Source organism: Episyrphus balteatus, chromosome 1 (genome assembly GCF_945859705.1).
Source record: "Episyrphus balteatus chromosome 1, idEpiBalt1.1, whole genome shotgun sequence".
Taxonomy (NCBI): Eukaryota; Metazoa; Arthropoda; class Insecta; order Diptera; family Syrphidae; genus Episyrphus; species Episyrphus balteatus.
Genome location: NC_079134.1, coordinates 89,483,979 through 89,507,659, shown reverse-complemented (window position 1 = coordinate 89,507,659; position 23,681 = coordinate 89,483,979). Strand labels below are relative to the sequence as shown.

At 32.9% G+C, this 23,681-nt stretch overlaps 1 protein-coding gene across 2 annotated transcripts in view; it reads right to left on the bottom strand.

Moving 5' to 3' along the window:
• LOC129907415 (guanine nucleotide-binding protein G(s) subunit alpha) overlaps nucleotides 1-23,681 on the bottom strand; it is a 298,316-nt gene that overhangs the window by 76,166 nt on the left and 198,469 nt on the right. For both annotated transcript variants that reach the window (XM_055983618.1, XM_055983627.1), the window contains exon 4: nucleotides 12,334-12,454. In XM_055983618.1, the coding sequence (XP_055839593.1) occupies nucleotides 12,334-12,454 (121 nt within the window). The remainder of the gene's footprint in view (nucleotides 1-12,333; nucleotides 12,455-23,681) is intronic.

The following is a 23,681-nucleotide window of genomic DNA, read 5'->3' as shown; positions in this document are numbered from 1 at the left end:
TTTTTTGGATACATCCATCGATGTTTTCTGTTAACCTTTGATAAAGTCATAATGTCATGTTTGATTTTAGTAACTGTTATCACAACATCGGTGTTTATACGGGTGCATAACTTGATAATTAAACTTGTTACAAAGAATAGCGAGCGAATTCCTTCTTACACCAAAATATCGTTTTTGCGATAAGTTGTATTATAGTGCGTTCTTGGATCGGGGCACACTGCCCTGAGATGTGAAGGTCACTACTCGCTACGAATTCACCGTTGGGTGCTTCTTTGAAGCGAATAACTCACTGAATTTTAAATTGTTTGGTTCCAAAATATCATGTAATTATATCATGGAATATTTTATAATTTTTTGCTAGCGATATATGTACGTACTATATATCATTTTTCTATGACAAAACGATTATAGAGAATTCCAAAAACGTGGGTGGGCGGTCCGTCTGTCTGTCAGTCTGTAAACGAAGCTACAGCCTAAATGGACTTACCGATTGATGTCAAACATGGTATGTAGCGTTATTTGGCGACTCTCCAGAGGGGTTTTTGGAATTATTTTTTTTGGACCAAAAATAACGGTACTTGTCATATACCGATTTTAGTAAAATTGAAATATCTCGAAAACGGATCCAACGATTTGTTTAAAATATTCATATCTCTCTATACAAATTTTTTTTTTGAAAATCATTATTAACGGTACCTGCCATAGAACTGTTTTTTTAAATCCGATTTACTCCGAAACTACTTATTCGGTTTTTGTAAGAAAGTATTTATTTAATTTTAATATAAGCCAAAAATAAGATTTTGAAAAAAATAATTTTTGGATTTGGATTTTTTTTGAAAAATCAAATTTTCGAAAACGGGATATTGAATTTTTTTGAAATTATGTTTTTAGATGTTGATCAGTGATTTCTACAAAATGGCATACCAACTTAATTTTAAAACTTTTTTTCCAAAAAAATCTAACGATTTCGATTAAAAATGCACATTAATATATCAAATATAACCGCATACTTGTTTTGAAAGGCAATTCGATTTCAGATTTTGTTTTATTCTTTAAAAAAACGGATTTTATGTTTTTGTTTTTATACAGGGTGTCCCAATAGTCAACGTCGAAACGAAAACGGTAGATAGGGTAGGTGGTTACAGTTATCAGAAAAATAATAAAAAAAATCGCAGCCATATATTTTGTTAGTTATGGGCATTCGAAAAAAAGTCGAAAAAATGGTCACCCTGTGACGGTTTTTCTTGTGCCGTGACTACAAATCCTAATTTTTCTCATTTTTTTCTCTTTTGTTACAGAACCTTAAATAGCCCTACTATCAAATGCATTAAAAATTTCAACTCAGCTGCATCAGTTTTAAAGAAAATATTACTTTTTTACCCAACTAAGTACTAAAAAATTTTACATGACTGTAATTCAATGAGCCGTAGTGTAAAAAAAGTGGACTACGATGTTTCGGCAAGTTGCCTTAAAAGTTGGTGTGTTCAATTCTCTTTTCAAAATGGTATAACATTGTTGAGAATATTCCATAAATAACCGAGATAAGATTTTTTTTCTTAAGAACTCCGACTTTTTTATTAGGTAATTTTGAGATTTTATTTAAGTTTTGATGTACCTGCATAAACTGAAGGACAAGAATTTAAAAGGTAAACTTTCTAAAAATGAAAAATCTAGCATTGTCTATAAAATAAAATGTTTAGGAGATGGGACAAATTCTTGTCCTTCAGTTTATGTAGGTAAATCAATGCAAAAACTAAAGAATCGTATAGCTGGTCATAGATCTGATATAAATAGATGACATTCGCAAAAAACAGCTTTAACTTTGCATTGTATTGATGAGGGTCATAGACCAAATTTCACTGACGTAGATATTTTAGACACAGAAAAACATTATAGTAAGAGAATGTTAATAGAAATGTTACATATATTAGATACCCATAATGCGGTAAATAGAAGATCTGATTGTGAAGGACTTAGTAATATTTATAGTCAGTTTGTTCAAAGGATTACTTTAGGTTAAATATTTTTTAATGGTATACTGAGGGAAAAGCCACCATAAAACAACGTAAATTCAATGAAAACCACATTGATTTAACTATTATTGGGAATGATTTTGCGTTGAAGATGAAAATCAACGTGGAAAAAAAAGGTTAATTTTTGATGGTTTCGTATCTTAAAGCCACATAAATCAAAGTAGTTCATCTTTGAAACAACGACGTTTCAACTCCAATTTATTTTTTCCCTCAGTGTAAATTTAAATTAAGGTTTAGTTTTTAAATTTAACTTAATTTTAAAGATTATATTTGATAAGAGATTTTGAATTTCTTATCAAATTAATTTGAAAACTTTTATATTTTGAAATTTCAATGATTGAAAACGTCTTTTTCAAGACTTTTAATTTTGGAATTTTGAAATATTTAAGCATAAACAAACCAAAAAGCAAATCAAATAATTAGAAGATCTTAAGATGAATTAATCTTAAGATTAATTAATCTTTGATTAATTCATCTTATATATGTACGTCCTTTTTTTTGGTGTGGTGAATAAAAACTAATTCTTCTATAATTTTTAAACTAATAGGCCAGTCATTATATACATTTGGAAATGCAAAATGACCGAGAAAGGTAAATTTTGGATATGTTGTAGAGGATGCTTAAAAAAGCTTAACTTGAAGTTTTCGACCAAGATTTCCTATGAGCTTTTTCCGCCATTTTGAAAAAAAGGATAAAATTGGTTTTTTGACAATAACTCGGCTATCTGACGAGATGCGAAAGTTTTACAAGAAGCTTTTTTGTAGCTTTTAACGAGTTCTACAATTCATGCATACACTTTTTTGTGTATCATGAACCGTTTTCGAGATATCGATTAAAAAATTCGCGCGAATTTTTATTTTCACACCGCAAAATTGATTCTCCCGTGGGCAAAATTTTTTTCCGCTTCGCGTTTGGCTTGTGCAATTTAAATAGATTCTCATGTGAGAAAATTTTTTTCCGCTTCGCTTTCCGCCAATCAATTAAGATTTATTTTTTTTTTAATCTCCGTGAGATAATTTAGCCCGCTTTGTTTGCGAGATAGTTTCTAAAATCAGTGGCGAATATCACTGTGAGACTCCAAACTAATCTTCATTTGAACAAAATTTTGTTCTGCTTTGCTTTGTGCGAATTTTTGAAAGTTACTTCAATAAGCTTTACAAACGAAACTCGAGTCAATTGAAAAAAACATAAAATTTTCAAAAAAAAAAAAAAAAATAATATTAAAAAAAAACTAAAAAATCAATTTACAAAAATATTCTTGAAAAAAAAAAAAATAAAGTTTCCACATTGTTTACAAATTAATATTTCTTAAGCACCTTCCACGTCTTTTTCGACATTAGGGAGTTCTGGCTCACTTTTTTGTGGGTTTCTGACACCCTTGGGTGGGTTGTAAGTCCATAATTGATTTGTGGACTTATAACCCACCCAAGTGAGTCAGTAGTCCATTATGGACTTTTGGCCCGTGGACTTATGGCCCTGCACCGATGGTAATGGTTTTTTTGTAATCCTCAATTTTGTAAATACAGTATACCGGCTTTTTGTGTTGATTGTGCATTTTGTAATTTGCTTCAATCTCTATATTATTTAGTTCATCAAAATTGCAATTAGATCAGTGCCAATAATTTTTGAAAATAAAAAAAATTATTAGCAGCATATTGGTGGTTGCAAAATTTAGGATAAATGGTGTATGAAAGCGGAAAAATAAATTGCCCGCAAACTAATTGGGGGAATGGGGGTGGGTGAATGCCTTGTTCGATTTCATTAGTCAAAAAGTTTTTATTTTTAGAAATTGTATGATGAGCTCGAATCTTTAGTCAGAAAAATTCTATCACATCAAGTTGAGATATTACCATGCCAATACATCACAAAAATAGTGTTTTGAACGTTCAAAATACAATATCTCAAAAACTTTGCACTTTAGAGCTATTCTAATGCTAGAATGAAATTTAGAAGGTCAAAGGCCATTAGAAAAGTATAATTTGGTGTTATGGCAAATTATTTCTCGCCAATATTACTGTCATTTACGGAAAAATCGATCTTAAAAATCGTTTTTTTGTTTTTTTTTTTTCAATTTTTCTCAATATTTTCTAAATCAAAAGTATAGTTGTTCCATATCCATACAATCTTAAATAAAAGGTTTTAATCTAAGTAACTGCATTCCAAGCTTTTCAAAAATCAAAAACTTTTTGGATTGAAAAATAAGCTATTTTTTCAAATTAAATTCGTCAAAAATCCAAACATTAACTTTTTGCTCAAAAAACATAGATATAAAACATAACAAAGTAATTTTTAACCAAGATTTGTTAAAATCAAACCATTTTGGTAAAAGATAAAAATAAAAATAAAAATATCGTATTTTTTTCATTTTTTCAATATTTTTGAGATTATATAAAAAAATGGTTTGAGTAAAAGTTATGACACTTTTATTATCCACAACTTTTGCATTTAACTTTTTTCGATAGGAGGTCTACTTTTGACACAAATCGTAAAAAACCACGATTTTTGACACCAACCCCACTTTTTCGCCCATCCACCCTTTTCCACCAATTAGTTTGTGGGCAATTTATTTTTCCCCTTTCATTTACCATTTATCCTAAATTTTCCAACCACCAATATGCTGCTAATAATTTTTTTTATTTTCAAAAATTATTGGCACTGATCTAATTCCAATTTTGATGAACTAAATAATATAGAAATTGAAGCAAATTACAAAATGCACAATCAACACAAAAAGCCGGTATACTGTATTTACAAAATTGAGGATTACAAAAAAAACCATTACCATCTTCTTCTCATTATTTATTAAATAAGTACATACATCTGTATGTATGTGTTACTGATATAATAATATTAATATTAAAAAAAACATGAATGATTGTTTTTTTACAACCAAACGGGCGGCTTGCTTGGCGGTGGGTGCGGACTAAACGACTTTGCGGCCGGCTGGAAGTCGTCATTTTTGTCCAAAAAAAAATATAAAAATACGACACTGTAGGTCTGAATGTGGTCTACAAATTTTATTTCAATAATTTTTTCGATATTCATCACCCAAAAATAGATTATGCCAAGAAACAAATGGCATCTCCTAAATTTTTGACTTTTTTAATCGATATCTCGAAAACGGTTCATGATACACAAAAAAAGTGTATGCATGAATTGTAGAACTCGTTAAAAGCTACAAAAAAGCTTCTTGTAAAATTTTCGCATCTCGTCAGATAGCCGAGTTATTGTCAATTTTATCCTTTTTTTCAAAATGGCGGAAAAAGCTCATAGGAAATCTTGGTCGAAAACTTTAAGTTAAGCTTTTAAGCATCCTCTACAACATATCCAAAATTTAGCTTTCTCGGTCATTTTGCATTTCTAAGCCGTTTTTTCCGACATAATGACTGGCCTATAAGCGAAGGATAACAAAAATAAAAGTTGGGCTATCCTGGGCTAACGTTGGGCAAACAAACCACGGTTTTATAGGTACTAACGATTTTTTCACAGGAAAAAAAAAAATCACATTTTTTTCGGTTTCTGATATGAAAAAAAGGTTTTTGTTGTATATTTTGAAAAAATAGTGCAATCAAGAAAAAAAAAGTTGGGCTATACCCTGGGCTAACGTTGGACAAACGAACCACAGTGCAAAACCAATCATTTTTAGATTTTAAACTACCCGTGACCAAGACAGGTGGAATCTTGTCAAAACGTCGGGCATCAATATTCAATTAATTTGAATTACAAAAAATCGCGGTAATTAAATATACAATAATTTTTACACTGAATAAAAAATTATTTTTTGTGATTTTTGAGGTGAAAAAAAAAATAATTTCGTTATAATTTTAAAACTAAGGGTGGGCTAGCGTAAACAAATCTTGGGCTATCCTGGGCTAACCTTAGGCAATGGAACCAGACAGGTTTGAAAAAAAAAATTAGCATTTGGAGGTGACAGCTTCACATAGCCCTCTGGGAGGCAAACTGGGTCATAATTGCAGATCACGCCTCGGTTTTCACTGACGGGTCTAAAACAGACCTAGGAGCAGGGTCAGGCATTTTTTCAGTTAATCCTCTAATAAACAAATCATTTTATCTCCCGGACTTCTGTAGTATTTTTCAAGCAGAAATTTTTGCAGTTTGCAAAGCAGCTAATATCCTCTCCGCACTTCACTTATTTGACAAAAATATTGATATCTTCATAGATAGCCAGGCTGCAATCAAATCCATTTCCTCAGTTGTAACGAAGTCCAAACAAGTTGTCGAAATATACTCAGGTCCCTAAGCACAACAAACACAGTTACCCTTCGAGGGTCCCAGGATATCGTGATATAGAGGGGAATGAAAAGCAGATGAACTGGCCAAAACAGGATCAACACTTGATCCGTGCCAAACCGTTTCATGGGTACTTATGTCAATGGAGCACGAAAAAAGAAGACTAAAGCAAAGCTTCTTAAACTCTGCAAATGACAGATGGTCAGCACTTGAAACCTGTCGAGTTTCAAGAAATCTGTGGCCGATCCCTTCTAAGAACAAAACTGAAACCATACTTAAGCTAAGCAGGCCTCAATCGTCCCTTTTGGTCGGTATCCTTACAGGTCACAACTCAATGGGAACCCTCATGAGTAGGATGGGTATTGTCTCATCAGACTTATGTAGAGGGGGTCAAGACGAAGAGGCAGAACTTCCTTTGCGAATGCCCCAGTTTAGCAAAAAGCTGAAAAACAACTCTTGGAGATTACTTCTTTGATGAGTTAGATGACGTCTCGTACTTGAAACTAAGAAACATAATGAAAATCATCCAAATTTCAGGATGGTTCAGGGGGGCACCTAACACTAATTCCAACACCTAATTCCCAATAAATCCTTCCCTTACCCATTTAGATTCCTTCCCACCCTTACCTTGTGGATCACAAAGGATCCATCGACATCCGAGTGGGATGATTCGACTTGTCGGATTATCACCCCGTTCAACCTAACCTAACCTTAGTATTTAGCCACATTGGCACAATTTGCATCTAAAACCCATATTATTCTTGGCATACGGCAACAAGTCACTCCGCCATATCGCTGGCTGGGAATTAGAAGGGTGTATTTCATACAAAATACAAAAAATGAGTTTTATACACCAAAATTTTCGTAATTTCAACGGCTTTCAAATAAAATTTAAAAAAAAATTAGAAAAAAATTACTGGCGACGGTACAGGTAAAAAAGACATACAACTTTCATGATTTCACATAAATGTATTAATATAATAAGGTTATATGATATTCAAATTGCAACATAGAACTCTTTTACTGATTAAATTCAAACAAAAAAGTACATTGATTTAAGTTACATAGAACTTATTTGCGCTAATTTTTCAAAACGAAATCTTATGGAAAGGATCTTTTTTTAACTAAAGTAAAAATAAAAGCTCTTTTGATGTTTTTGCTGGTATTGAACAACAGGGGTGGTATCGCCTAACTTGATAGTCAATAGTTGACAGTCAAAAACGACGATTTTGCTCCATAATTCGTCGTTTTTGACTATCAACTATCGATTATCAAGGGCTTTTGCTAAACAGCAAAGAATTTTTGTATCTCGTTCTGTACTTTTTAAACCAAAATATGTTCTATCCAACCTTAACTTTTGCAATAATTCATTCGGGTTACCTAACCTACACATCATAATTAAATTAGAGTAATGTTTTGTGTGTGCCAAGAATTGGAAGTGATTTTTTGAAAACTTTTTTTTCATAATTGAGGTTGAGAATTTCATAGTTCGTATAAATAAAGCAAAAGTTAAAGAAACACTTAGATTCTTAACTTAAAACAAAAGAAGTCAAAACTCAAAAAGTACCTTCGGACAAACCTAAATCCGATGGCAAGATATATAAAGCAACTGCAAACGAGATTCAGCTTTCACCTTAGTACCCAAAAAACAAAAATATTAAACAAAATATTAACTAATTCTTTTTTAAGATTAAGTTGGAAAATTTTTTTTCAAAGGTTAAGATTTTACTCTACTAACCGAATTGTACTCTTCGTTATTCATCTTTACAATTATATTAGTTTATTTTTTATTAATAGTTTCATCGAATAAAACTTTTTTTAACTTGAAGAAAATGTACTTACGTTATACATGGAGACAAATAAGGCAGTTAGAATCAAGATGATACTCCTCTAATATCCAATCCTCTTAAATTAATAAGATTTCTAATAAAAATAAGTAAAATTAGTTTAAACTTTGTTAAAATCAAAGTGAACTACATATTAACAAGAATTTTCTTCTTAAGATAATTTAAGTGTAGATACCTGCTAAGATTGAAATGATTTTTCATTTATTTTATATGCATTCTTATTAAAATTAAAATTTTGAACAAACTTTAAATTTTTTTGGCATATATTTAGCACCGTAGATGATTGTTTTAAGACGAATATCTTTTTGGCAAAAAAGCATTCAATTGATTTAATACAAATTCTAATTGTTTTTAGCATGTCTTTTTCCTTTGTACCTACCTAATTCAACAAAAGCAGAAATTGTTGTTTTCTATAAATGCAACCACTTGATTTGTGGTATTTTTTCTGTTATTTTAAATAGAATTTGACTGTTTTGTGTAAAACTTCAATAAATTTAAATTAAATCAAAGCCTATTTTACGTTGAAGTCACTTTTTTTTATATAAAATCCATTTATTGCATGTAAGCTCTTTATAACTATAAGGTTCTATGTTTAACATAGAACCTTTTTCAAATTTTTTTACAAACTTTTTCATAAAAAGGTTCTATGACATTTTTAAAAATGCTCATAGAATCCTTTTTTGTGGTAAAATTAATGTTTTTTTCATGGTTTTATGATTTTTTTAGGGTCCTTTATAAGATTGCATCAATACTTTACTGCTATGTAACTATTTTATCCAAAAACCAGCCTTAAAAAACTTTGAGATCGATTTTCTCAAAACTAAGGTGAGTTGACATACAACCCTATAATGCTCAGCCAGCGATATGCCACCGAGGTAAAATTTTGCAGTCATTGTATCTTTTATAAAAAAATGGATCTCCTCCAGCCAAGAAAAATGCTTTCCTCATTTTGAGGTCAATGTAACATTTATAATAAAAGTTTATTTTGAGATAAATTACATATTTTTCATAACAAATTTAACTTTTCTTAACTAAGAGCCAATTTGAATAAACTGATTTCTAGGAAAAATAGCACTTTCATAAAACTACGATGATACTGAAAAAACTTATACTGTCCTTAAAAATATGGCCACCACTGTATATAATGGAGTACTTGTTCTAATACATTGGAACGTCATTTGCATTGTTACGGAACGCTCGGGACCCATCCAATTTCAATGAGTGAATCGGGCCAGCAGCTGCGAGGGTCATTAATACTAGAATTAACATCTCTTGAAATAACTACAGTAATTTCTGGTGTCTACGTACAGCACCTAGCCATACTTTTAGTGCATCTTTTTGGTTACATTTCGTCCCATTTCTGCTTGAACCTCGTAAGTTAATTTGTTTCAGTATTTTTTTTTCTCTTAAACATTACTAAAACTTAAAAAAAAATAGTTACAAAGATTTAAGTTTATAGTCGGAGAGGCGACCGTCGAGTTACTTAGCTCATAAGGTTAGAGGTTAAAATTGGTGTCAAATGAAAGATAAGTTGATACTGAAAATAAAAAAATAGGGTTGCCACTTCTAAAATGGGAACTTCCATGTGGCAACCCTATTTGAAAGGAAAAATTGTCACATAACTAATACATTCATATCTTTGTTGTTTGGCCAGATAAAAAAAAAATTTGAAAAGCCAACCGAAAGCCAAAATAGTAAAAAAAATAATAAAATAATATAAAGAACGTAACCTTACAAATGTGGCAACCCCATCCAAATGAAAACAACACTGACAAAAATCTTCTTTGAACAAAACAGTATAACTTTTTATGCACTAGAAAGCTAAACTATACGCCATATTTTAGATAATACTCCCTTCTATCAAAAAAATGTCGGGTGCCACCTCGCAAATGCAGACAAGTACTCGGCAACCCTATCCAAATGCTAAAAAACCCAAAAATCACTTGTATAATATTTGATAGAGTTAAAGGCTGTAAAATACATCATGTTTAGCTTAGACTCTCTTCTATCTAAAAAATGTCGGGTGCCACCTCACAAATGCAGACAAGTACTCGGCAACCTTATCCAAATGCCAAAAAACAAGTGATTTTTGCGTTTTTTTAGCATTTGGATAGGGTTCCGAGTACTTGTCTGCATTTGCGAGGTGGCACCCGACATTTTTTAGATAGAAAAGAGTCTAAGCTAAACATGATGTATTTTACAGCCTTTAACTCTATCAAATATTATACACTTTGGCCAAAAAAACAAGTGATTTTTGGGTTTTTTAGCATTTGGATAGGGTTGCCGAGTACTTGTCTGCATTTGCGAGGTGGCACCCGACATTTTTTAGATAGAAGGGAGTATTATCTAAAATATGGCGTATAGTTTAGCTTTCTAGTGCATAAAAAGTTATACTGTTTTGTTCAAAGAAGATTTTTTTCAGTGTTGTTTTCATTTGGATGGGGTTGCCACATTTGTAGGGTTACGTTCTTTATATTATTTAATTATTTTTTTTTTTACTATTTTGGCTTTCGGTTGGCTTTTCAAATTTTTTTTTATCTGGCCAAACAACAAAGATATGAATGTATTAGTTATGTGACAATTTTTCCTTTCAAATAGGGTTGCCACATGGAAGTTCCCATTTTAGAAGTGGCAACCCAATTTTTTTATTTTCAGTATCAACTTATCTTTCATTTGACACCAATTTTAACCTCTAACCTTATGAGCTAAGTAACTCGACGGTCGCCGCTTGGACTATTAGAGAAGCTTAAAAATTCAAACTCAGAGATTTACCAGATCGGTCAAATTAATAGCTTTGATCGTTTTATTTGGTAATTTATCGCTAAGGCCTAATAATATGGCAAGATACTATGTGAGGAAGTTTTGAAAATGAGTGAAAACATTTTTAAAACTAACAGAATAATACAAATCACGCAGCCAAAGCTTTGAAAAGGCCAACCCACAGAATCCGTCGCATCCGTTACGTCATCGAATTTAACTTAAAGATCTTAAAAATGCACACATTCTTATGAGAACCAACCTATAATCCTCCTTCGCCGAGTCCGTCGTGTTTGGGTTTTTTTCATAAGAACGTGTATATTTTAGCAAGTCATCAGCTGAGTCCGTCGATTTAACGGATACGACGGATTCTATGAGTTGGCCAATTAAGTTATTAATTTACGGTAAGTTGACTTTTTTTGTTCTGAACATAACAATAAATTCGCTTAACACTAAATTCGATTATTATTATATTTACTTTCATTTTGTCCATAAGTTAATATACTTAGTTCCTCTTCACATTATACTTTCTTAAATCATAACATGTCGTGGGCACAAAGCCAAAACCACGAATCTGCAAATTTGTAGTTTTGAAAACTCATGCAATCTTATGGAAACTCGTGGCGGATTGGGATCGATGCAGTGAATAGAGGGACCACGGACCAATATTAAGTATGATGCGTCGTTTTAAGTGAAAAAAGTGAAAATGTCAAAACAACAGATCCGCGGTTTTCGCGTTGTGCCGACGATATATTTGAAAAAAAAAAAAATTGAAGGAGCTTAAAACAAATAGTTAGTTTTATTTTATTGATATACACTTAGGAGGTAAAAAATGGAATCAATCAAACTTTGCGTTCTGTAAAAACGATAATTGGTGAGGATGCAATTGACAAACTTGAATGTTAATAGCACCATTAAAAAGCTTAAAACAAAAGCTTTAAATCAATGCTAGGAACTTAAAAACCGGTAAAGATCCAATCAACATAAAAGAAGTATGTAAGTAAAAAAAACTGAAATTGAAACAGAGAGCATCTGAAAAATTTACCATTTAAAAAAATGAAGTGCAATTTATTGACAGATAACGTCAATAGTAACGTAAGGAAAAAAAGACTGAAATTGAAACAGAGAGTATCAAGAAAATTTAACAATAAAAAAAATGTAGAGCAATTTATTGACAGATAGCGATGATACTATGGTACGCATTTTTATGTTTTTGCCAACAATTCAAAGTAAAAACTTCAAGCTTTTAGATGAGACCATGAGACTTGAAGAAACATTATTTTAACCATTGCATTTTTTGTTTTTAATAAAAATAATTTATTTGATTCCGTTTTTTTGCTCCTAAGTGTATAAACCACACCAATGCAATAACTTTATGATATAGTTGGCAGACTGATTTTATAATTTCTGAAAAAAAAAAATAGTTTTTTTTTTAAATCACTTACTATTTCGCGCAATCGATTAATTGATACTCATTTGATCTTTCAAAAGTTTGCTGCACACCGCGATCTTTCCATAGTTCTTCAGTAGATTCATAAAACTCAAGTGGATAGTTGAAATCTGGACCTAATTGAGAAGAATAATAAATGAAACATTAAAAACTTCGGCTCCGATTGACGGATGTTATAAATTAGGGTGGTCCTAATAATGAGTATTATTGAACTTCGACTGAGACAGTTCTCAATTTCTTCCGAATAAATACAAAGCTTCCTGTAAAATTTTAGATCTTAGACCCTTATACCAGAATATTTTTAAGAAAGTTGGCCACCTAGGTTTCTATAGATTTATTTTATACCACAGGTGTTTAAAATTTTTCATAAAATTATTTTTTTTAAATTTTGCATCAAAAAACAGATTTCAAAATTTTTTTTACGAAAATGTGCAATAGCTTTGCAGTTTTTAAAGCGTTTTTGTACTCATACAATTATTGTAGAAAATTATAAAAAAAAGAAATAAATAAAATTCATTCATTCGTGGTTGTAGAGAACGAAAACATAAGATGATAAAATTTAAAATACACTGAACGAAAAAAAGTCCATATTTTATGAACTGGTTGCGATAGAACTTTTTTCTATCTGTTTTTAGAACAATCATAAGTGTAGCTCTAAGCCGTTTTAGGGTTGTTCATTCTCTTTTGCACACCCTGTATATTTTCAGACATATTCTAAACAAAAATTCCCAGGAAAATGGTTTCGGGAGAAGGGCCCCAATCGGAAAAATGGCGAAAATTTCCATTTATTTTTGGTTTCCCCATATTCTTAACAGTTGAGGAACGAAATTCAAGCTAAAAAAATAATGAAATTTCAGGAACTTTTCAGTTAGGAGTTTTTTTTTTCCGGAATAGGATTATGACGATTACAACTAAACTTCAACTTTTTGAATCGTTATACATAAAAATACGGTGGGTCTTAGGAAAAAAAAGTGTCATGACACTTTTTATATATAATAATCTGGTCTACAATTCTTGCATTGAAAATTTTTTGATAAGACTTACCGTTTTGCTGAAAATCGTGAAAAACCAGTTTTTGTGACCCTTTGACCCCTATAACTCTTAACGCGGACACGATATCAATGTCGATTTTTCACATCTTCATAACAAAGCCGTCATTAAGCTGTATACCAAAATTCAGCCCAGTAGGAATTTTTCCGCAGATAAAACCTAAAATTACTGGACTATTCTAGATTTGCTATGAAACGCAAATAAACATACGATTTTTTTGTATAGAGAAGATAAACAAAACAAGTTGACTTCAACTTAAGATTTCTCAAAGTAGAAAAAAGATATTGAAAAGATTTAAACGGGCTTTAAAAGAAAACATTTAGTTCTTTTAGAAACTGTCACAAATTTATTTAAAATAAATCACCACGTTCAAGAACATAACCTCAAAAACTGTTAAAAAACGACATTTCAGATTTTCTAACGGGAATATTTCAAAAACGTGATATGATAGAATTTTTCTGACTTCGGATTCGAGTTCAGCACACCAAAAACCTTACAAAAAGTATATTTTTGTTTACATATAAAAAAAAATTAATTTTGCTCACAAGTGGCTTCTTCAATAAAGGTTAATTTCATAAATTATACTAAAAAAAAAAGTAATAGGTTGTTTAATTTGTTAATTTGTCAAGATCTTTAAGGACTCGTGCCACTCCACGAGTACGAAAAAAGATGGGTCCCATACAACTATTTACTCTATCAAGTTAAGGGGGAGTCATGACACTTTCTGGTAGAGTTGAATTGGCAGCAAACTGCCTGCCAAGAAGGTTAGCTTTCTCACGAGAACTAACAAAAGGAGTGCCATTGTTAACAAGCGTTGGAACGGAAGATGAAGTAGAGTTTTTAATATTTTTTACAAATGACCAAAAATTTTTACTACCTGTGGGACATTGTAGTACTTTTTGTCGTAATCTTTGGTCATGTAGAAATTTGGTCCGTCGAATATGAGCGTTGCTAGCCTTTCTTGCTTGTTTAAACTTTGTTCGGTTTTCCTCAGTAGGGTTGGCTTTAAAACATCGAAACGTTACTTCTTTAACCCTGATTACCTCTTTACAGCTCGAGTCAAACCACGAATTCTCTTTCGGTTTGATTGTTTTAACCCTGTTGGGGATAAAATTTCTCATTCCGGAGAGAATTAAATTTGTTATCATATCTGCACAGGAATCAACGTCACTATCGAGGAAGCATAGTAACCAGTTAAATTTTTTAAAGAAATCGTTGAGTCCCTCCCAGTTGGCTTTCTCATATTGCCAAACAGTTTTCTTTGGTGTTTTTTTAAGACATGAGAAATTTGCAGATATGACACAGTGATCTGACTTACCTAGAGGCGATAAAATACATTAACAGTGTATTTATCAGGGTCAGAGGTAAGAAAGAGGTCTAAAGTGTTCTCAGCTTGACCATTAACGTCTGATATTCGAGTTGGCTCATCAACAAGCTGAGTAAGATGGTTTAATTCAGCGAAAATCTCGACACACCTTCCTTCGGGTGCTGTCTGGCCAGAATAGCGAAGCCACGAAGAATTGTGTACATTGAAATCACCCGTAATAACGATTTCAGTGTGAGGATAAAGGGAAACAATCTTTTGGATGGAGTCGGACAGAGCATCAAATTCGTTAGAACTTGAATTACTGTCCAGGTTGGGGCTTCGATAAATGAAACATGTATGAATGATGCGCTTATTAACCGTGAATTTTAACCACATGAAATTAAAATTGGTGTTTACACACGGGCCATACTGTGGTTGGAGTTGATAAGCTACATCATTTCTTATATAAATGGCAATACCCATGAAGATTAAATTCAGAACAATCTGAATTTTCACTTATTTGGGTCTCACCTAATGCCAAAACAGCTGGCCTGTTTTGTACAGTATAAATGTACACATCACAGAAATCCGACCTTAGCCCACGAATGTTGGCATAATCGACCCTGAATCTACCCACCATTTAAATATTCAGAACTAAAAAAAAACCTAATCCAGACAGTTATCTATATTGAATTCCTTGACTAAGTTCCAATTGGGCTTTTCTCAACTAAATTATCACTAGTGTTATGCCTAAGTGATAATTTGCATCGATCCGCCCCTGGTTACTTACCAACACATACCACAATTTATCTGGAATCAGATTTGATAACAATTGCGGTATGGAAGATGAATGAATACCAACAATACTACAGCTGCTAGGCAAATCTGACTGCAAGAAAGATGGGGGTGGGAAAAAGAAGGAATACTCGATGTGCTATAGGTATGGGTGCATGGGCATCGCGCGACGCGAGATATTTTTTTTTTTTTTTTTGTTTGTGATAACAGAGAGGTGGTTAATGTTGATGTTGTTATTGTTTTTTTTGTTTTTCGGCACTGCAATTACTGGTCTATTTTTTTTTTGTTATGCACTGATATGGGTGTTGTTTTTGTTTAATTTTATGCACTGATTTTTTGTTGAATTTGATTTCTATTGGTTTCCTATTTTTTCTGTTTTTGTGTTCTATATCCAATACAAATTCCACTGGAGAAAAAATGTTTAGCTTTTGTGTTTGTAACTGTATGGACAGGTGTCCTCTGTTCATTTTACTACTTTTTTTTAAAACTCATTTTAATCAATATTGAAAAACCGAAAATTGCAGATTGCTTTATGTATGGTTGGGGAAATATCTAATCCTTCAAAAAACATACAAATCACTGTGATTAGGATCAAAAAAATAAGTTAACCACCACTTTGAAGTTTAAAAACGCTCTCCTGAAAAGTTAAGTTTTTGGTTTATAGGACAAATAAGAACTCACGTGACGATTTATTAACCAGAAAAGTAAGTGCAAAAGTAATCAAATTGTTTAAATTATTTAAATGTACAAATTATTATTAGTTTTTTATTCATAAAACATTTCATTGTTAATTGTTTCTTTAAGAACTAATAAATCCAAACCCCCTGATGAAGCCGGAAGACACCGGAGAAACGTTGGGAAAAAGAATGAATTAGTTTTTTAATTGATTGCATTTTTTCATATCGATCATTAAGCCCAATTGGAAATTATCAAAAGTTAAATATATATGATAAAAAACCAAAATAGATAACAATGAGTTTATTGTAATGGGAGAAAAGCAATTTTAATCATTAATAAATTTGTATTTAGCGATGACTACTACACACTATGAAGCTGAGAGCTATGCGATCATGAAACTTTTCTGAGCAGAAGGGCCTCCCATGACAGCAGTCGAAGAGGAGTAGGATGTTGAAACTAGTTAACTACCCCTTCCCATAGAAGGAGTGTTCTACCATGCTTAAGAAGACAAGGTATGATCAATTGAGGGCTATGTGAAGCTAGCACCCCAAATGCAAATTTATTTTTCAAACCTGTCTGGTTCGATTGCCCAAGGTTAGCCCAGGATAGCCCAAGATTTTTTTTCGTTAGCCCTACATTAGTTTTAAAATTATAACGGAATTATTTTTTTTCACCTCAAAAACCACAAAAAATAACTTTTTTTATTCAGTGTAAAAATTGTTGGTTTTGCACTGTGGTTCGATTGCCCAACGTTAGCCCAGGATAGCCCAACTTTTTTTTTTCTTGATTGCACTATTTTTTCAAAATATACACCAAAAAAACCGAAAAAATTTTAATTTTTTTTTTTTCCTGTGAAAAAATCGTTAGTTTAAAACCGTGGTTTGTTTGCCCAAGGTTAGCTCGGGATAGCCCAACTTTAATTTTTGCTATCCTACGCTTAGTTTAAAAATTATAGAAGAATTAGTTTTTATTTACCACACCAAAAAAAAGTACGTATACACCTCAGCGACCCTTTTTTAATTTATAATTAACAACAATTAAATCCACTGGTGTTTGCATTGCTCCTCAAATGTTTTTAATTTGTATTAACATTTTTATTTGATTGAATGTAGTCCATATAACATTCCTGTTAAGAAGCTTAAGTTGACATTTAACATTTAAAACCACAACATACAAATAATTTTTCAAGTCTCAAAATCAATTATTTCTTTTATTTTGTAGGTAACTAGAAAAACTACATATATATATCCAAACGTATTTCAAAAGTAACAACAAATATGAAATGGTGTGAAGTGATTTCTTCTTCAGAACACGAAAAAACTCTTTTTTCAAAGTACCAACTTCTTAAAAATCAAACATTTTTTTTTCAGTGTAAAATTTATCCTTTTTTCATTTTTTATCCATTTTAATTCCAACTAATTCCAATTAATCACTTTTTTTCGTTAGCCCACCCTTAGTTTGAAAGTTATAACAAAAAACTTTTTTCAAACTACAAACTTCTTAAAAATCAAAATTTGTTTTTTTTAGTGTAAAATTTATCCTTTTTTTCATTTTTTATCAATTAACCATTCTAATTCAAACTAATTAAATCACTTTTTTCGCTAGCCCACCCTTAGTTTAAAAGTTATAACAAAAAACTTTTTTCAAAGTAGCAACTTCCTAAAATAAAAAAAATTTGTTTTTTTCAGTGTAAAATTTATCTTTTTTTAATTTTTAATCAATTAACCATTCTAATTCCAACTAATAACATCACTTTTTTTTGTTATTCCACACATAGTTTTTAAAGTTATAACAAACAACTTTTTTCAAACTACCAACTTCTTAAAAATCAAAATTTGTTTTTTTCAGTGTAAAACGTATATTTTTTTCATTTTTTCTCTATTAACCATTCTAATTCCAACAAATAACATCACTTTTTTTCGTTAGCCCACCCTTATTTTAAAAGTTATAACAAAAAACTTTTTTCAAAGTACCAACTTCTTAAAAATCAAAATTTGTTTTTTTTTTTCAGTGTAAAATTAATCCTTTTTTCAGTTTTTATCAATTAACCATTCTAAATCATTCATCTAAAAACTTTTTCAAAGTACCAACTTCCTAAAATAAAAAAAATTTGTTTTTTTCAGTGTAAAATTTATCCTTTTTTAATTTTTAATCAATTAACCTTTCTTATTCCAACTAATAAATTCACTTTTTTTGTTATTCCACCCTTAGTTTTTAATGTTGTAACAAAAAACTTTTTTCAAACTACCAACTTCTTAAAAATCAAAATTTGTTTTTTTCAGTGTAAAGTTTATCCTTTTTTCATTTTTTATCAATCAACCATTCTAATTTCAACTAATTAAATCACTTTTTTTCGTTAGCCCACCCTTAGTTTAAAAGTTATAACAAAAAACTTTTTTCCAAATACCAATCTTCTAAAAATCAAAATTTTTAATTTTTTATCAATTAACCATTCTAATTTCAACTAATAACATCACTTTTTTTATTTATCCCACCCCTAGTTTAAAAGTTATAACAAAAAACTTTTTTCAAAGTACCAACTTCTTAAAAATCAAAATTTGTTTTTTCAGTGTAAAGTTTCTCCTTTTTTCATTTTTATCAACTAACCATTCTAATTCCAACTAACTAAATCACTTTTTTTCGTTAGCCCACCTTTAGTTTAAAAGTTGTAACAAAAAACTTTTTTCAAAGTACCAACTTCTTAAAAATAAAAATTTGTTTTTCAGTTTGAAATTTATCCTTTTTTCATTTTTCTCAATTAACCATTCTAATTCCAACTAATTACATCACTTTTTTTCGTTAGCCCACCCTTAGTTTCAAAGTTATAACAAAAAACTTTTTTCAAATTACAAACCAGTGTAGCTCGAGTTCCTGATAATCTTCCAAAATACCCCCTGTTTAAGAAATATTCAAAAATAAATTTTTTTTACAGCAGTGTTCATACAAAATATCAAACGGCAATAAGGTTTGTCCACCTCGAGGAATTAACACAAACAAAAAATATGTAGTCGTTTGCATGCCCTACGTTTACGAAATAATGCTCTGAACAAAAGTTACGCATACACCTCAGTGTATGCACTGAATATTTCAAAAGGTCACCAAAAATTAATTAATTATTATATCATTTTATTATTTTGTTAGATCATACATATTTTATATACATATATACACTAAGGTGTATGCGTAACTTTTCGTCGCCCGAGAGTTGTTTTGTCGTAAACGCCAAAATGGACTTTTTTAAACTGGATATGTAGTAATAGGTTTTATAACGTTCTCTTTTCATTTCTGTTATCAGATTTGTCCTATCGTTTACCGTTACTGAGATAATTAGTGTGCATTTTGTCGTATATCCACAAAATAAGCATTGGATTAGCGTTGGTTTGTCGTAAGCGCCAACTTTTGGCGTTTACGACAAAAATTCTATGTATTTTTCAGCTTTTTTTTCTTCAGTATTGGTTTGTCGTACGTCGTACAAAACCGATACGGTAGAAAATTTCGAAAGAAATTTTAAAATTGTTTTTTCTTACATGTTTGTATATATCCGAAATAGAATGTAAACAGATATAATATACCTACTAGAAAAGTATTTATTGAAAATAAGGACTTCATGTGCTATAGGGACAACGACTTTAAAAACTATGGGCTGCATTAAGCTCTGCGCTACTTGAGGTTTTGCTTTATTCCTAGAGGTCCAAGGAAGAAAAAAGTGCATTTCAGGGACATCTCAAATGTTGTGTTTAATTAATGGTTCTTGTCGTTTGTTCCTGCCGCAAGTATCTTGACCTCATCCTCGGTCGCAAGAACCGATCTGACACAATATGGAAGTGGGTGTGGCTCATAAATATGTACACTTGTTGATCTTCTATCAAAAACACAAGATCAACAAGTCGACCGTCGCCGTCGGTCGCGGGCGCCACTTCGTTCAAGCGCGCTGTCTTGAAAGAAGTGAAAAAAGATTGCGGTTTTATTGTTTTATTTTTGTACACTTATTGATCTTGTCGCTTCGTTCACGAGCGCTGTCTTCAACGAAGTGAAGTGAAAAAAAGGTCGCTGTTTTATTGTTTTATTGCTCTTGTATCGATCACACAAGATCAACAAGTCGACTGTAGTCATGGGCGCCTCACCGTGGCGCCTCTTTGTTCACGCGCGCTGTTGTGAACGAAGCGAAAAAGGGTTGCTGTGAGTTTTGTTATTGCACCCGCTCGCAAAAACACCTGCTGGTCTCAGTCGATCTTGTACTGTGGAAGAGTGTGCACGCGCAAATCGGCTTTCACAGTGTTTTTAATTCGAATTCGGCAAGTGTTTAGTAAACGAGAATCAAGTAAGCCAGTGAGGCTATTAAGTCAGCGATAGCTCAGTGGTAGTGGCATCGGACCCGAGAGCCGAAGGAACGGCGTTCGATTCCCACCTGAGTCGAAATAAATTTGGAAGTTTTTTTTAACTTAAAAATTGCAAATAGCATTCGCTTGAGTCAAAGCTTATGCAATCGGACGATATAGCGGGGACATCGAAAGGTGCCCCAGCTACAAAGGAGAATCCAACGGCAAGCAAGCCAACGGCAAGTGAGCCAACGGCAACAACAGCCGATATGGGTAAAAGGAGACGGCAACCGCTAAAGCCACAGCCGAACCTTGTGAAGCGTCGTTCCACTAAACCTTCAGCTAAGCTGCCAGCTGAAGAGAAGGAAACGGCGCTCACAGCAAATAATGAAGCGGCAGCTAAACTACACCAGAAGCCAGAACATGATGACGTTAACTATATGTCCGACGGGGGAGAAGGGCATTTCGTTTCGGGTGACAGCAACAAGTTCGCTGGTCTGTCATCCCCAGAGCCGTCATCAGACGAAGAAGAAGAGGAGGAGCAGACCCTCCAAACAAAAATTAACGAGTTTGAGAGGAAAATGGATGCCCTCAGACAAGAAGTTGCGCCCCTGATCCAGCTCATGAAAGCGAAACAAGAAGCCCGCAGAGCCAAAGAAAAACAAGAGCTCGCAGATAAGGAAGCCGCTAAAGCAGTCAAAGCAGCGGAAAAACAACAACAAGATCAGCTTCGACTGCAGGAACAGCAAGTCCCTACACCCCAGCGACAACAACAACAGCAGCAACAGCGGCAACAACAACAATTGCCTGCACAAGTTGCACAACAACAACAACAGCTGCCCACACAAGTGCCAGTGCAGCAACAAAAACAGCCACAGCAGCAACAACAACAGCCAAAACAGCAAAACACACAGAAACAACAACAACAAGCAGCAGAGGCAGACAAGCCTAGTGGAAGCAATCAGCAGGTGCGGACTCAACAGCAGCAGACCCAGGAGCAGCAGCGAGGGAGAGTACACCAGCAGCAGCCACAGAATAGTAGAAGCAAAAAGGAAAACGTGCCACCCATTAATGTGTTCAGGATGGACCTAGAGGACACTATAAAGCTATGTAAGTCGGCCATAGGCGAACATTTTTTTATTAAAAGATTAAATAGTAATAAGCATGCGATCCACTGCAGTACAGTGGAAGATCACAAAAAAATAAGAATATTGTTAAAAGAAGCCACCACTGAGTACTTCAGTTTTACCCCTAAGTTGGAGAAAATCCAAACGGTCCTTCTAAAGGGCATAGATTCCTGCACGGAACCCCAGACGCTCTATGATGAGCTCTGCCGCAAAGCGAGTGATGATCTCGAGATCATCAGCGTCAAGCCATTCCAAACGGCTTTGTCCAGGCGGGAGAAACGGAAGCTGCCGATATTTTTAGTACAGCTTTCACCCAACAGCAAACTGGATAGTTTGAGGAGTATCACCGTCCTCAACTACCAGGTTGTCACTTGGGATAAATTAAAAAGGCGCGGTGACATGCTTCAATGCGTGCGCTGCCAAAGGTTCGGCCATGCCGCAGCCAACTGCGAAATGCAGTCGCGCTGTGTCAAGTGTGGAGAGAACCACAATAAGGGGGAGTGCAAACTCGGGGAGGAACGGGTCGAAGATAAGGCCCAGCTAAAATGCGCAGTCTGCGGAAGCGTCGGGCACCCTGCTAATTATCGGGGCTGTCCGAGGTTTCAGCAAATGAAGCAGCAGAAAACGGCGAAGCAGGCTGTCGTTGAAAAACGTCCAGTAGGGCGTGCTCCGATTGTCAACCCAAGTATCTCTTTCGCCCAAATGGCGCAAAGAGCAATACCAAAGGCGACACAAAAGCCACCAAAGGTTGTCCAACAGGCCTCCGTGCCTAAAGCACCGGCGGCAGAATCAGAGGTTTTGACCTTGTTACTGAGCATTCAAGCACAGTTAACAGGGCTTCAAAGCCAGATAAGGGAGCAGACAGTGAGGGTAGATCATATCTACACTCAACTGCCTAGCTTAACGCAACTTAGGTCGTAATGGGCGCGCTGTCAGAGAGGCCCCTTAGGATCCTAGCTGTGAATGTAAATTCACTGATTAGGGTCGAACGTAGAGCTAACCTTTTCCAATTGTTGAAAGATCTATGTCCCGATGTGTTTATGGCTAGCGAAACTAAGCTAAACCAGAAACATAAACTGACAAATATTAATTACAATATCGTAAGAAGAGACCGGCCCGACTCCACTCAAGGGGGCGGTGTTGCAATCTTCATACGTAAAGGCATTAGTTATAAGGTAATATACAATAGTGAAGTGCGAAAATTTCGAACGCTTGAGGTGTGCATTAGGGTGGGTCAAAAAAATCGAAATTCTTTTTTTTTAATTGGTACTCCGAAAAATCGATTGCTAGACCCCTCTAGAATATACACACCAAATATGAGCTCTTTATATTAATGGGAAGGTCCTCCGCTTTGCAATTTTCCATTTTTACATCAAGCTTCCACTAAAAAAAAAATAATTTTTTTATTAATTGACTTTTTAGCAAATTTCTTTTCATATTCTTGTAGGAAATTGAACGCTCTACAAAAAAGGCCTTATACACTTTTTTCGTTTATCTAACCGTTGAATAGATATTTGAGGGCCAAAAATCGAGAAAATCTTTAAAAATTCGTTTTTTGTTCTTTATTTTGTAACAAATTGAAAAATTATAATGATCAAACGCGCAAGACATATTCTTGTTGGAAATTGATTGCTCCACAAAAAAGGTCTTAATAACTTTTTTCATTAATCTAACCATTCTAAAGATATTCGAGGTCAAAGTTAAAAAAAAATATAAAAACATTTTATATTTTTAAAAAATTTCTAATTCACTGAAACTTCATTATTTTCAAATTAGCAAGATATATTCTTGTAGGGGATTAAACGTTCTACAAAAAATTTCTTGGAAAGAAATTGGTTGCTTTAACCGTTTAGAAGATATTCGTATCCAAACCAATGCTCACTGATTTCAATAGTTTTCTTATGACCCGTATGCATTGCGATTTGGATACGAATATCTTCTAAACGGTTAAAGCAATCAATTTCATTCCAAGAAATTTTTTGTAGAACGTTTAATCCCCTACAAGAATATATCTTGCTAATTTGAAAATAATGAAGTTTCAGTGAATTAGAATTTTTTTAAAAATATA